Source organism: Homalodisca vitripennis, chromosome 8 (genome assembly GCF_021130785.1).
Source record: "Homalodisca vitripennis isolate AUS2020 chromosome 8, UT_GWSS_2.1, whole genome shotgun sequence".
In the NCBI taxonomy this organism is placed as follows: domain Eukaryota; kingdom Metazoa; phylum Arthropoda; class Insecta; order Hemiptera; family Cicadellidae; genus Homalodisca; species Homalodisca vitripennis.
The window spans coordinates 40,576,644-40,590,680 of NC_060214.1; the positions used below are offsets into that span (position 1 = coordinate 40,576,644).

The 14,037-nt window shown below is 31.4% G+C and overlaps 2 protein-coding genes across 2 annotated transcripts; one reads left to right on the top strand and one right to left on the bottom strand.

The window, feature by feature from the left end:
- The first annotated feature begins 238 nt into the window (after window positions 1–238).
- Window positions 239–1,927, top strand: LOC124367601 (putative gustatory receptor 2a). Its single transcript, XM_046824560.1, has 3 exons — window positions 239–302; window positions 414–503; window positions 1,785–1,927. The coding sequence occupies exons 1-3, from the start codon at window positions 243–245 to the stop codon at window positions 1,851–1,853; spliced, it is 219 nt and encodes a 72-aa protein (XP_046680516.1). The 5' UTR covers window positions 239–242; the 3' UTR covers window positions 1,854–1,927.
- A 5,609-nt stretch (window positions 1,928–7,536) lies between these two features.
- Window positions 7,537–12,656, bottom strand: LOC124367602 (putative gustatory receptor 28b). The gene is made up of 3 exons (XM_046824561.1): window positions 12,593–12,656; window positions 9,518–9,607; window positions 7,537–7,714 (listed from the first exon to the last, which is right to left on the bottom strand). Exons 1-3 carry the CDS (start codon window positions 12,641–12,643, stop codon window positions 7,655–7,657), a joined length of 201 nt encoding a protein of 66 aa, XP_046680517.1. The 5' UTR covers window positions 12,644–12,656; the 3' UTR covers window positions 7,537–7,654.
- Window positions 12,657–14,037: the final 1,381 nt, after the last annotated feature.

The window sequence follows — 14,037 nt, forward strand, 5'->3', positions numbered from 1 at the left end:
GAAACAATTAGGGAGAGAAAGTTAATGGGTTTTCCCTTCATTAGCTACTTATAAAGAAAATCAATTGCACTGGATGAAATATATGTCTGTTTTAATATAAAAGTTACACTTTTTGTATGGCTAAATGATCTTGCAATTAATACGTAATGTATTATCCTTACAGTATAACATTTCATGAGCATGAAACATTTATTGAATTCCTTACAATTACAAAATCTTTGACTTTGTTTCAGGCTGACGAAATGAGGCTGGTGATTTGTCAGTCGGTAAACAAAGATCTGAAACCAAGCTTAAGGAAACAGGTGAAAATTGTTCAAATAATTGAGAAAAAAGAAATTTACTAACTAATTATTTATAACAGGAACATATATTATTAACTTTTCTAATCCTAATGATGTGATTTGAATTTCCAGCTGGAAGTGTTTCTGCTGCAGTTAATTCATCACAACACAAAATTTTCCGCTCGCGGGTTTTTCCAGATCCACAACGAGACCCTCACATCGGTAACTTGTTTCTCCTTTTTAAAGATAATAAATCTTTCTTTATAAAGTTACTTCACATACTTTGAATACACTTTACTGTATATACAATTAATTAATAATTAATGAAATATTGTCATGGAAATTAATATATTTATACTACTAAAACTACTATTCATTTGCAATTAGGTAAGAAGAAATGAAAAATTAACTAGGCAACACTAGACATTAAGAAAGTAATTTTTGTTTTAAGCCAGATGTCTGTTCGTTAGGTATTTTATATAGTTCAATAAAATATTGCATACGCTAAATATATGAATATTATGCATGAATGTAAATTTAAAACTATTTGCGACAAATTTGTACTACATTTTTATTGTATAACATAAATCCTTTGTGTAAAAACAATTTAATCATAAGGGTAATCTTATTTACCATTTCATGGCTTAGACAAATTAAAGTAATTTTATAAGAGATTTTTCTTAAATGTGAAGAGGTTACTAAGTCAGAGTAAGCGCATTGCTAATCTCAATAAAAAGCAACACATCTCATTTAAACTAACCAATCACTATTATTAAATCCAAAACAGTTCTCATTAGTTATTGAAAAGAAACGAAAATGTACAGGAAAACTCTATTTACATCCACAAACTATAATACCCTACTCTAACTAACAGCAGAAATGGTTATTACTCCGAATCCTTATCTTAACACCAACAGATAGACATCCGACAGATTTGTCATTGGATTCCTTACTCAAGCTCTTACTGAAATCTTAACTGTTTATGGGTTATATAAATATTCCTTGATACACCATAGGGTAGTAACTCGGAAAGATTCGAGCTTCACTGAGATCGGTTACAGACCATTCTGCCGATGGTTTAAAAAAAGGAGGGGTCATCGTTGATCTTTAACTGGTTATGAAAATGTGCCATGAAAGATTTATTAGTTAATGAGAGAGATCCGAGCGTAACTGATGATTTTGTCCAAATTACGGTATTTGTTCTGTCTGTACAGATGGCTGGAGCGGTGACAACTTACCTGGTGATACTGATCCAGTTCCAGACAGAGCGAGAAACTACCTAGACTAGGGAAACGAGAAGGATCCAAGCGTAACTGATGATTTTGTCCCAAATTACGGTATTTGTTCTGTCTGTACAGATGGCTGGAGCGGTGACAACTTACCTGGTGATACTGATCCAGTTCCAGACAGAGCGACAAACTACCTAGACTAGGGAAACGAGAAGGATCCAAGCGTAACTAATGATTTTTGTCCCAAATTACGGTATTTGTTCTGTCTGTACAGATGGCTGGAGCGGTGACAACTTACCTGGTGATACTGATCCAGTTCCAGACAGAGCGACAAACTACCTAGACTAGGGAAACGGTTTTCTGGTATTAAGCTTTGTACAAGATGTTACACAGAGTCACTTATATTACATATTCTACTATCAAGAAGTTGTAATTTCTTTCTCAAGTATTTCACTTGTAGAGCCGCACAACATTCAGTATAGCGAACTGCATATTACTACTATAACTAGTACACCACAATTACAAAAACTGTAATAGTACATATTAGAATTTAACTGTACGTAAGGTATGAAGATATAAAACCAACTGTAAAAATAAAAATAAAATAACTGTACCTCAATATCTATATAAATAAGTGTTTGTATTTATTAGAAAACCGAGTGTGGTGCTTTTTACTACACGTCTTACAATGTTGACACTAACCTTATAGTTTGCTCAGATTTGAGTTGCTGAGTCGTAAAATTTAGATTTTAATGAATGCTTGATTTTAATGTACTTGATCAGCTGTTGCTTTGTACTGCAGCTTCATACAATTTTAATTCGTTATTGTTTTGCTGTTGTTGTATTTACTAAACTATATTGTATTTTACTATATATGTTGTAAATATTTATTGTTTGTAGTTATGTGTAATAAAGGCCACTCTCATTTTGTAAAAGTAGATCAGAATGTATTAAGCATTTTATAAATAAATAATACATTTGTTTACTTCTGCTCCAAACATGTTTTAGCTATCTGTGAACATCATCTATCAATATCGAGTGACTATTTACCTTGCAAAAAATTAAAGTTAGAAATTAAAAAGTTATTAAATAAAGCTGATGTAAATAAAACATAATCCATTTGGTATTCTTTCCTTACTACATTTTAATCTCAACAAATACATAAATGGTTGCTTGCAAAATATACAGTGGAATTGGAAGACACAGTGAATCAGACTAGAGCAAAATGTTTAGGCATGTGCCTTAATGCGGGTTAATTTCACTTTGTACAATAATACAATGTAGGAGTACACAACAAATGTATTTATACCATGTATTTTTTTTCCTGCTAAAATCATGCTTAAGGTTACCTATAAGGTAATGTAAAATGTGTAGGTAAGTAAAACTCAGCCTATTTCATGGAGTGGTATGCACCACCACTGAACGATGTGAAAATAATTGAAGGCACTTCATCAATTTGAGGTTGAGTGGTAGAGAGGGCTAAATAGCCCCTAACTCCGCCTCTTGAATAAAGGCATATTTCATTTCATTTCAATTTGAGAGGGGACTAAAAATTCAAAAATATGTCTGGTGATTTGATAAGACAATTAATTAAAAGTGTACTTATTAAAATGTATGGTATTACTGTCCCCTTAATAGAGAATGACTAGTCAGTGTTGCTCACAAACATGAGGAACGGTTTAGTTGTGGTATAAAGAGTCAGTTTTCTTTTATTTTTTTGCTGAAAAGAGCAGTAAATGCACTAATCACACAGGTGTGGAAGAGTCTTCAGGACTGCTGTCAGTTGTTCCACAATATTTGTCTAACTATGAGAATGAGAACAAGTGGCGATCAAGCAATCGAATTTATCCATCAAAACATTTTCATCTCCCCCTATATATTCTGTGCACATTATCTAAGTTACTAGAAAATATGTTACAAGAAGACAAATATTATCGTTATAAATAGATAGCATTATTGTATTGAAAATCAAATTATACTACACCACTAAACGTACTACAAGCGGAATGGTGGAAATGCACGTAGAATAACAAATCGAAAGAGTTAAATAGATTAAGATTTCATGTAATCAATATTTGTGTAAACACATTTATCTCGGTGATTACTGCTAATTGTATTTATTAAACTAATTCAACAATGTCCTGTATTATTTAAGAATTCCAAGTTGTATTTTAGGTTGCAATAAAACTTTGGGGATTTGCAAGTTTAATTAGCAAATAAAGTTCAAGAAAGGAATTGTTTGCTACCCACAACCAATCAGGCGTCTGTGAATTCAGCAAGGAGTAGTTGTCAAAGTTTGTGAAAGTCAATAAGATTCGTTTGGTTGTTTCTGCTTAGTAATTTGATTTTACGAAAAGTCGTTCCAACTTTATAAATTGAACAGTGCATTTTTAAAACCTGTCGCTAGGTCTATATTTACTCACCAGTGAATTAAAACTATTGTTCTAACACGATAACCTGAATACTGGTGGTTCGTAGAATCAAAATATATGAAATGAATATTAGAATTGCGACTTTCTGCACAGTCATTACTAACTTTCATACCTAATTTAAATACCCGTATACATGTTATAATATTTGATTTCATTTGATCTATTTAGACAAGAAGCTGCGAAATCCTATCATTGCATTAGTCTAAAAAGGATCTTTGCGATTTGGGTCTGGAGTGACCAAGATATTAGTATGGGTAAGGTCAGTAAGAGGGCCACGTGCTTGAAGAACACATGATGAGGGATAGCGAACACTGTAACTCTCTTGTCAAATTTGATGAAGATAAGGCTACCTATGTTCCAGCCTCTTCCAGAAAAAGTGTGTAGGGGACAATACTTTACTATTTTTACACTGGAAACAGCCTTTAACACTGAGAGACCTTCCCCAATCTTACACTCAATACTTCGCAATAAACAACACCAGTGGATCAACACTTTAACCCCAATATCTCGACATTTGTCACAGTGATAAAAACACACACACACACACACACACACACACACACACACACACACACACACACACACACACACGCGCGCACGCACACACGCACACACACACACACACAAACATGTCATATCATGTGAGGGTGTGACTCACACATTCATGGGTTTATCTAGATGGAACACCTCGGTTTATGTATACATAGTGAACTCGTATGTTTACTGATATACATAAATCAACAAGAAGTTAACCGTCCTGGGGATATTATTAGCTTGTCATATCATGTGAGGGTGTGACTCACACATTCATGGGTTTATCTAGATGGAACACCTCGGTTTATGTATACTCAGTGTACTCGTATGTTTACTGATATACATAAATCAGCCAGAAGTTAACCGTCCTGGGGATATTATTAGCTTGTCATATCATGTGAGGGTGTGACTCACACATTCATGGGTTTATCTAGATGGAACACCTCGGTTTATGTATACATAGTGAACTCGTATGTTTACTGATATACATAAATCAGCCAGAAGTTAACCGTCCTGGGGATATTATTAGCTTGTCATATCATGTGAGGGTGTGACTCACACATTCATGGGTTTATCTAGATGGAACACCTCGGTTTATGTATACATAGTGAACTCGTATGTTTACTGATATACATAAATCAACTAGAAGTTAACCGTCCTGGGGATATTATTAGCTTGATATTTATAAAAAAAATAATTTTCGCTTGTTCCAAAGAGGATTTTAAGTTTCTTACAAACCCATTAGAAAATTTTGTGTGATATTTGTTAGCTTAGAATATGAGTGGTTTATGTTACTTACTACGAGCATAATCAATAACTGTTTTCAAAGCACGATCGAGTTGCTAATATCATACATCTTATATTGGCCGTCAGGATTTTGGAAATTTACAGATTACTAATACTGGTACCAACAAAATTTCAAAGTTGCATTGTGATTGGAATTATAAATGTGAGATTAAGAACTGTTTTGCTTAATATAAACTGAGGTTAATATGGATAGAATTAGAAATTAGAAGCCGATCATGGTTATAACTATGGTAACGAAATCTGCCCCACAATTATACACTATTACACAGGAGCTTAGTGATTTTGGTCTGTAATTTGAATAATGGAGAGGTACGGGAATTGGTGAAACACTCCCCTGTGTATTCCAACCCTACTGGCATGTTTAACTGTAACTTCAAACTCATAGATATGAGTTTATATGTACTAGTTTCCACATGTGTTTATCAAGTCGAACTGGTATTACAAAGTATCGTAAAATTATGCAGATATAACTGTGTATTTTCAAACGAATTGATCAAAAATAGATTTATCGTATTACAATTTGTATTTTCTAAACATATGCTTTTGTAGAAAAACATCTACAAAACAAGCAATATGCCAATTAAAACCTATAGTTTATTAATATACTTTATGTCCTCTTGATTAAGATGTACTAAAAAAGATTATTTAACATTAGTTAGTTAGGGATGATTGGGTTCCCCTAAAGCAAGCGTGAATATAAAGCGTAGTGATAGAAACGAAGCCCTCTATTCACAATAAAAAACTGGTTATGAGGGGTAAATATCTTTTAGTTAGTACCATTTATTTCATAGGGCTTATCCACGCAAAATGTATAGCCTAGGCACTTAGAGGACCTGTTACAAAGGTAGAAAAGGGGTTTTTTTTAATTTTTGTTAACAAAGTATATCTTTAAGGAGATATTACAAATATTTCGTAGCTAGAAATAAACAATACCAAACTAATTAGCAATTATTTTAAACTTGAATATTCAAGATCTTGAATTCGAATTGATCGTTTTTTAAACACACAGAATTTGATAAGGTTTTATAAATGTATAGTAGAAATTGTGAATATCAGGTATATACACTTCAAAAGGTAAAGAAAAAGATCTCAGCAATCACAAACGAATATTTTTATTACTATTTAAATAATAATGGTATAAGTGATCGTTATAAGTTACGATAAGCTAAATGAATAACACCTATATGAAATAATTATTGTGAAATAAAATAGGCACGTTGTAGACCTGTACATATTTGAAGGATATCATTTGTGCAATTTAGGTGCTATACGTAATAACAACAGTACATTACAGAAATATTAAAAATACAATTTAAAAATAAAAAAGGAGAGAGGCAGTTAATATGTTAAATAAAAATTGGAGCATAGACAAAAATGTAAAACTATATTTTATGAGCAAGTTGTAAGGATTACTTTTGGATTGAAATAAAGATTTTGATTTTAAAAATTATAAAATGTAAATCTGATTAACTAATGACGGAAGTATAAAAGGGGATGTTTTGGGATATCAGCATAAGAGGTTCTCTTCAGAACTTGTGTTGACTTGACTGATGTTTCTGAGGATGTGTACCAAGAAAAAATTAATTAAAATTATCTCCATCCCAAAGATATTTGCCAATGGCGCAGTGTAGTGGGTACGGCGGTTATCGCAAGATAACCAGTTCAAGCAACGTCGAGCGTGGCTGCTGCTTGAACAGGTGACCGCTGAGCGATCCTGTCCTTGCAAGCGGCCCGCCTGCCCGGCCATTGGTGGTGGTTTCGGAAGTCACCTTTAAGCCGTTGGTCCCCAGGTTAAGTGTTAGAGAGGGCTTCTTAGCCCTAACTTCGCCTGGTAAAATAAGACATTCTTTACTTTTTTTTTTTTTTATATTTGGAAAAATTCCACTACCAACTCAAAGGCTAATTAATAGAATTGTTTGTTGTTGGGAAGATCTTTTGGCGATCGCGTTTAATCAACAAGAAACATCGAATCAATAAGTTAAACAAAAGAAAAATGAGAGGTATATATGATTTTAAACATAATTTGTAGTAGTTTAATGCAAAAAATAACTGAACGAAACTCAAAATACTGTATTGTTATTTTGATTAGGTTTTGTGATAATAGGCCTCTAATTATATAATACAAATAGTATGTTTCAGATCAATGATTATAGTTTAAGTTCAATAATTTCAAAAATAATAATAAAACAAGATCTACTGCTTTAAATGTGCTTTAAGATTAGTTTACTTTACAGGTGTACTATAATGGGATAGAATTTGTAGTTTCTGGATTATACTACAAATGTAACTAGTAAGAATCTACTTATTAAGAATTACACATTTAGTTTTTTTCAAAATGAATGTTTCTCTAGAGTGGACTAGTCTAGGTGGATTACTTCTCAGTCTGGAACTGGATCAGTATCACCAGGTAAGTTGTCACCGCTCCAGCCATCTGTACAAATACAAATCACTGTCAGTCTATAAGTAACAGCAAGTGAAACCAGCTGATTAGAAAATTCATTAAAGAGGACCATACAATCATATATTTCCCACGCATATTTAACTAAACTTAAATTGTAACTCTTTTGAGTAAAGACCTATATTCTCCCTTAAGATTTCACTTCTGGCTTGGATATGACTGCTAGTATAAAATACACTGGGTACAGCCAAAACAGATTTGGTCACTAACACCTGAGCAACTGTAGAATGTAAAATATCGACAATATTAACCATACAGTTTGGGGTATTAGAGTAAAGAGATTGATCAGTACATCTAGTTTACTGCGGATGATGACGAAGTGGGTGAATATTATAGTGCTACAGGCTGCTGCTAGCCTGAACTGTTGGGACTGCTGACATCCCCCGCCTACTTTTCTTGCAGACACTGACACAGAGCTAGCCTTCCCTACTTCCAAGACGACATGGCAGAGATATAACCCTCAATATCATCTGTGGGATTTTAAAAAGCGGCCCCTACCCACAAAGTTCTTAGTTTAATGTTACACAGAATGGAGGCACAAAGATCCTCTTAACTGAATCGTAAGTCATTTTGTTTTATGTAAACAAATTATTATTCATATTACTCATATTGATACAAATATACTGGTGCACAGACTTTATTATTAACCAAGCAGTCCATAAATAACCTCAGTAATTTATAAGTGTAAATTCTCGTGATCCAATATTGCTTTATTGAGAATCGGGAGTTTCTGGACCTGGTTGAATGGGTTGAAAGTTGAAATAATGACTTTGGGTTGTGAGTTCTTTAAATAATCCTTCCTATCCTCCGGTATAATCAAAGGAATTTCGATAAAGATATACAATAACTTTTATTCAACTCAATGAAGCTTGGATATAACTTTGAATTCGGGCGAGAATATGCGATGACGTTCATGTTATAGTTTCAGTGTTATAGTGCTAATATTTTCAGTATAATGAGGTCTTATATGGAAAAAGAATTATTCCTTCTAACCAATACTGTGGCTCTGCATTCATTCCTGTAGATACCAAGCTATCCAGGCGAAGTCTCACGATGATTACCTTGATTAAAGCTTTGGAATGCCTTTAAATTAGAGAAAGGTGACTTTCTTTTTCACATCAAATAAACCTTGGAGGTGGGGCTTTGGTTATAATCACAGATGAGTGTGTTTTGTACTATAATATTAATACTATTAAAAAATAAAAGCATCATTTGAAAGATCAATACAACTTTTATAAATTATTCTGAGCGAAGTTTTCTAATAATTTTAACCCTCAAATTATTATCATGAACGGCCTTTTTAATTTATATCATCCAGTACATAAAAATTTTATTTTTGTATTAATGCGAATTGTATTCTAATATCATAAAACAAAAAATCATTAGTACTAGATGTTTTTATCGGCAAACTAATTAAATGAATAACCATATTAAATAATACAGTTACCCTATGACAACCTATGTTTGTTTAGTTAAATTATTGAACACATTTTTATGTCAGGATTATATTTAAGATTGTAATTATACTATTAAAATTTAAACCCTTACCTTGCGTATAAAAAAATTGTTATTTACAATCTTTAAAAAACTGTAAACTATAGTAAACTCTGTGGATAAACAAGTTTTGTTCACAACAATTTTACAGAAATTAAAGGCGTAACCAATATGAGTGCTGAAAAAATGTTTCATGTTCAATTAAATGATGTAGATGCAGATAGTTCATATGAGCAAAGAGTATTACAGTAAGTAATAAATGTGAGGATAATAAAGTCTTACTGATGTGAGGGTCTCATTATGGATCTGGAAAAATCCACGAGCAGAGAATCTTGCGTTGTGGTGAGGCAACTGCAGTAGGAACCCTTCAAGCTGGAAACACATCACAAGGCTTAAGACATTCCTAAGAAATAACTGATAAGTTAAGTTTATATTAATAACTCAATTGTGTGATTACGTTCATTCTCAATAGTCAAAACGTAATGCCAGTGCCTTATATTCAGGTGTGTTCGTTACACCGCTTACATCCACCCACTTGTGTGTCAAACAATGTCAGATAGTGTGGGTAAAAATACCTATTATATTAAAGTATAAAACTTTTATTTGAAAAATCATAAAAATCAATAAAACATTGTACAATATGTCCTAACAAATTTAAGATATGTCGGAACAAACTTAATAATGAAGATCCATACTTCCTCCTACAAAGTCAGAGTTAAGTACTGGTAAATACTTTTTTCTTGTCGTATTAGAATAAATAAATTTTAAATACAAAAACACTACTTCGATTTTAAATGTTGCTCTGCTTTTAAATCGTCTGTAATATATTTTATATTATATAAATGATTTGTCTTAAAAAAGCTAAAAATCTTTATCCGAGAAATAAAGACATCGTAACCTTTAATAAACCAATTAGACACATCCCACAATTAAATATGCAATTTAAATCAAAGTTCCTGTGTAAATATCAACGTCCTTTTAGACACAAAGGGAATTTTAATATTTATTTGTCTTGTTATATGATATAATTTTAGTTAGTATTTAAATTACATACCAAACACTCTGAACAGAAGAAAGTTATAAATATTTAAGCACTTTATTGTTGAAAGTTTAATTTTTACTGCACTTGGGTGTTCTTTTTGTAACATTTGCTATATAAGCTATTTAAAATTTTAAATACTTAATATTGATAGCAAAACTTACATGCAAAATATTTTCAAATTGAATTGGTAATGTCAAAATAAGGTAAGTAAATTAGGTGAAATACATAATTTAATTTCACAAGAAAGGGTTCGGGATTCTATGAATGTTACAGTAAGACAGAAAATTTTTCTGGTAGTCAACTTTGAGAAAGGGATTACAATAAGGGTTTGACAATGAGTCTCTTCGGCCTTGAGATTGGATACTTGGAAGCCAATCAAAGGCGTCGGTTTTAGATCGCTGTATGAGGGGAAGGGGTCGGTATAAAAACGACACGCGTTTCTTGGGGGGTTTTTTAATATATTTTTGCAGTTTAACTGTTGGTGCTTTTCGATTAACTTATTACTATGTGCGGGATTTTACGTAAGTAGCTCTTTTATAGTCGAATTACGATTTTCATAGGGGAAATTTGTTGTCAACTAATGTAAAATCTCTCTTACAGGGATTATTGTATTAATTTGATTCAAAGTGAAATGAGATTTTTTTTTTATTCACTTAATAAGTACCGCACGTTTCAAAGTGAGTAAATGTCGTTGCTGTTGTTCAAAATAAGGTCTTCATTATTATTTTTTAATGTAATATTTTAAAAAACTACTTCTAATAACAATTTAATATACTTAAGTCAGAATCATTTCTATACATCTAGATATAAAGTTTTAGTAGAATTTTTGCGTGAAACATTATCAAATTACAGTTTTTACTTTGAGTATGCACCAACAGTAACAGATCATCACTCAAATAGTGTGGAGGATGTTTTAGGAAGTTCTTACCCCAGTTTTATTTAGCCCCATTTATACTAGAGAAAAGTACATTTTATTTAGAGTTAATTCATAAACTGTATACTATTTGAGTAATATCTTTATTTCTATATTATTTTTGAAAAATAAATTATTTTTTTTTTTTAGTTGAAAGAAGAACACCTTTACTTAAGGAAACTTTTTACATAAAATTACATATAAATATCTAATAAGTACAAGTATTGTTTGTTGAGCAACTTTTATTTTAAATTACTAAACAGCTAAGAGACAATTTTTAAAGTTATTTGAGATAGTATTCCCCTGTCCATATGTCCTATAAAATATAAATAATTATTGTTTAAACTACATAAATAAGTCATTTCAATTAATAAAAAAGTTATTTAAATGGATATTGTGAAACTTAATGATTTCTCTACACCGCTCATGGTATTCTTATGAACTTAGGATAAACTGAGATTTTACGGATTAATTTCCCTCCCCCAAGTGTTCCAAAATGTTTCAACTTTCTATTAAATCACTTAGTTTCTTTAATTTAAATTCATTTTAATCAAGTAAATAACATATTGTAAAGCTGCAGCGTGGTAAGAATTAAAAACTTTCCTTTTAATTCACGGTTGCAAGAAGGTGGGCAATGGCTACAGAATAGATTAGGCACTAATGGTAAACCTTTGATAAAAGTTTATGAAATTTGTGCTAAATTTTATATATTTATATATATATATATAAAAAATTATATATATATAAGCAATGAATAATATAGTACAAAAAATATAATTTAAAGAAGTAATGCGGTCGAATAAAACAAGTTTATTTACATGTAGTGTATGTTGAACTTCCAATCCAGTATATCTAATAATATTTAACTAAAGAATGTATCAACTATTATGAAGTGAAATTTCAAAATCTGAGAGTTTCCCTTTGTATTTTATTACACATTATATTTAGAGGACTGCAACAAGAGGGAAATGTTTATAATGTACAATAGAATGAATTGGTTAATGCATATGCTCCTTAAAATTTCATGATTTGTATGGTATTGGCGTTGAGTAACTTTAATTTTGTCACAATAAAACTGGTTTTGGGTTTAGTTCCTTAATTGTAGTAGAGATATTTAAGTAATTTTATTTTTACATTAAAAATGTTATAATTGTGATATAATTATGCATTTTTTAATTAGACTTACGCTATTACGTTTAAAGTTAATAGCATGTTTGAGCTTCCCTTCTCATCCAAAACCCCTTAGCACAACTTTTATACAATGCTTAAACATCTAATAAAATGGACTGTTTATGTAATAAGTAAACTTCTACTAGTTTATAAACTGTTTAGTTACTAGTAGCTATCAGTTCCCCAAACTGAATCTATCATAAGGAGATAATACAAGGTCATGTTGTTATACCTGTTTCCTAAAACTCGGATCCAGATCTTTGTTTATCAACTTGCAAATCATCACCGCAGTATTGTCAGCCTGAAAAATATCAATAATAATAAAAAAATCATTATATGTATGACTAAATATTTATTGTTAATAACCCATTTAAATTGATAGATGGTACATTAGGCAGTCTAAAAGCTTTATTAATCCAAACAATTAGTACTTATTTTTGTAAACATAATTATTTGAACAGTACATTCTAGTTTCGATAATTAGTAGGAAACTCAAAATAGTTTAGTTCTTTTATTCGAAACTTTTTCTTTAGTGAGATATATTAACTTTCATAGAAGACAAAAACTAATGAGGGTTATGTAGATTACTGCTGACTTTATTTCATTAAGCCTACAAATGAAGTAAGATATTATTGATAACTACAATATTGGAATTCTAAACAGGAAATTCGTCAATAAATATTTTCTTACATAAGACATTTTTAAGATAAACCACTATAGGGTATTATTTATGTTCTGGATGAACAAAACGATGTGTTCTAAAAGAAATATTCTTAAAGAGTTTTACTCTTATTGAAAAAACCTCTCTTATAATAGTTTTTTGTATAGAAAATTAGTTTATTATATTTAAATATTATATTTTAACAAGAGGAATTACCGAGTTAGTGATATCCGTGCTTGAGTTCGCAACCAAAATCGCATAGCAGATGAAAACCAGGACCCATACTGCATCCATAGTCATGCCGACCATGTAACCAGCTCTGACGTGCAAGAAGAAGAAGTAGGACTTGATAGTGACTTGAACAAATAAGGAGAACATGACGGCCATCAGCTGATCGCAGTAGAAGTCATTAGCCTGGTGTACGGCGTCACACAGCATCCAGTAGGTGTTCATCAGAGATTTCATTTTCTCCATCTTAAATACCGTATTGCCTAATATCATATAAAAAATATAAGAAATGTTTAGTTTTAGGTAGTAACCATATTATAGTACTTTTTACTGTAAATACACGAATGGTAATCTGCTTGAAAAGTGCAAATTTTTTGGGTGGGATTTTGTTATTTGCAATCTCAAATGTAAAAATTTGTCGTCATTAATTGTAGTTGTTATGCAATTATCTATTACTCTGGCCTCTAAAAGGTATAGCCATATGAACTTACCTTTTCGCTAAAAAATAATAATAACTATCCTTATCTGTTTTTCTCCATATTCTTTTCTTTATATTTGTGAACAATTATATTATTGCGGAAGAGAGGAGTTTTAAGTACTAACTTTGCCTTTATAGTTATGACACTATTCATGCATTACAAAAAAAATTAACAGGTACTTTACTAACGTGTTGTATAAAAGATGTCACCATCAGCCAGGCTGCGCTGCATCACCGTTCGTTCAATTAAGTTGCAGATAATCTCCTCTCTCATCTTGTTACTAACAGTCTTGAAACCCATAATGATACT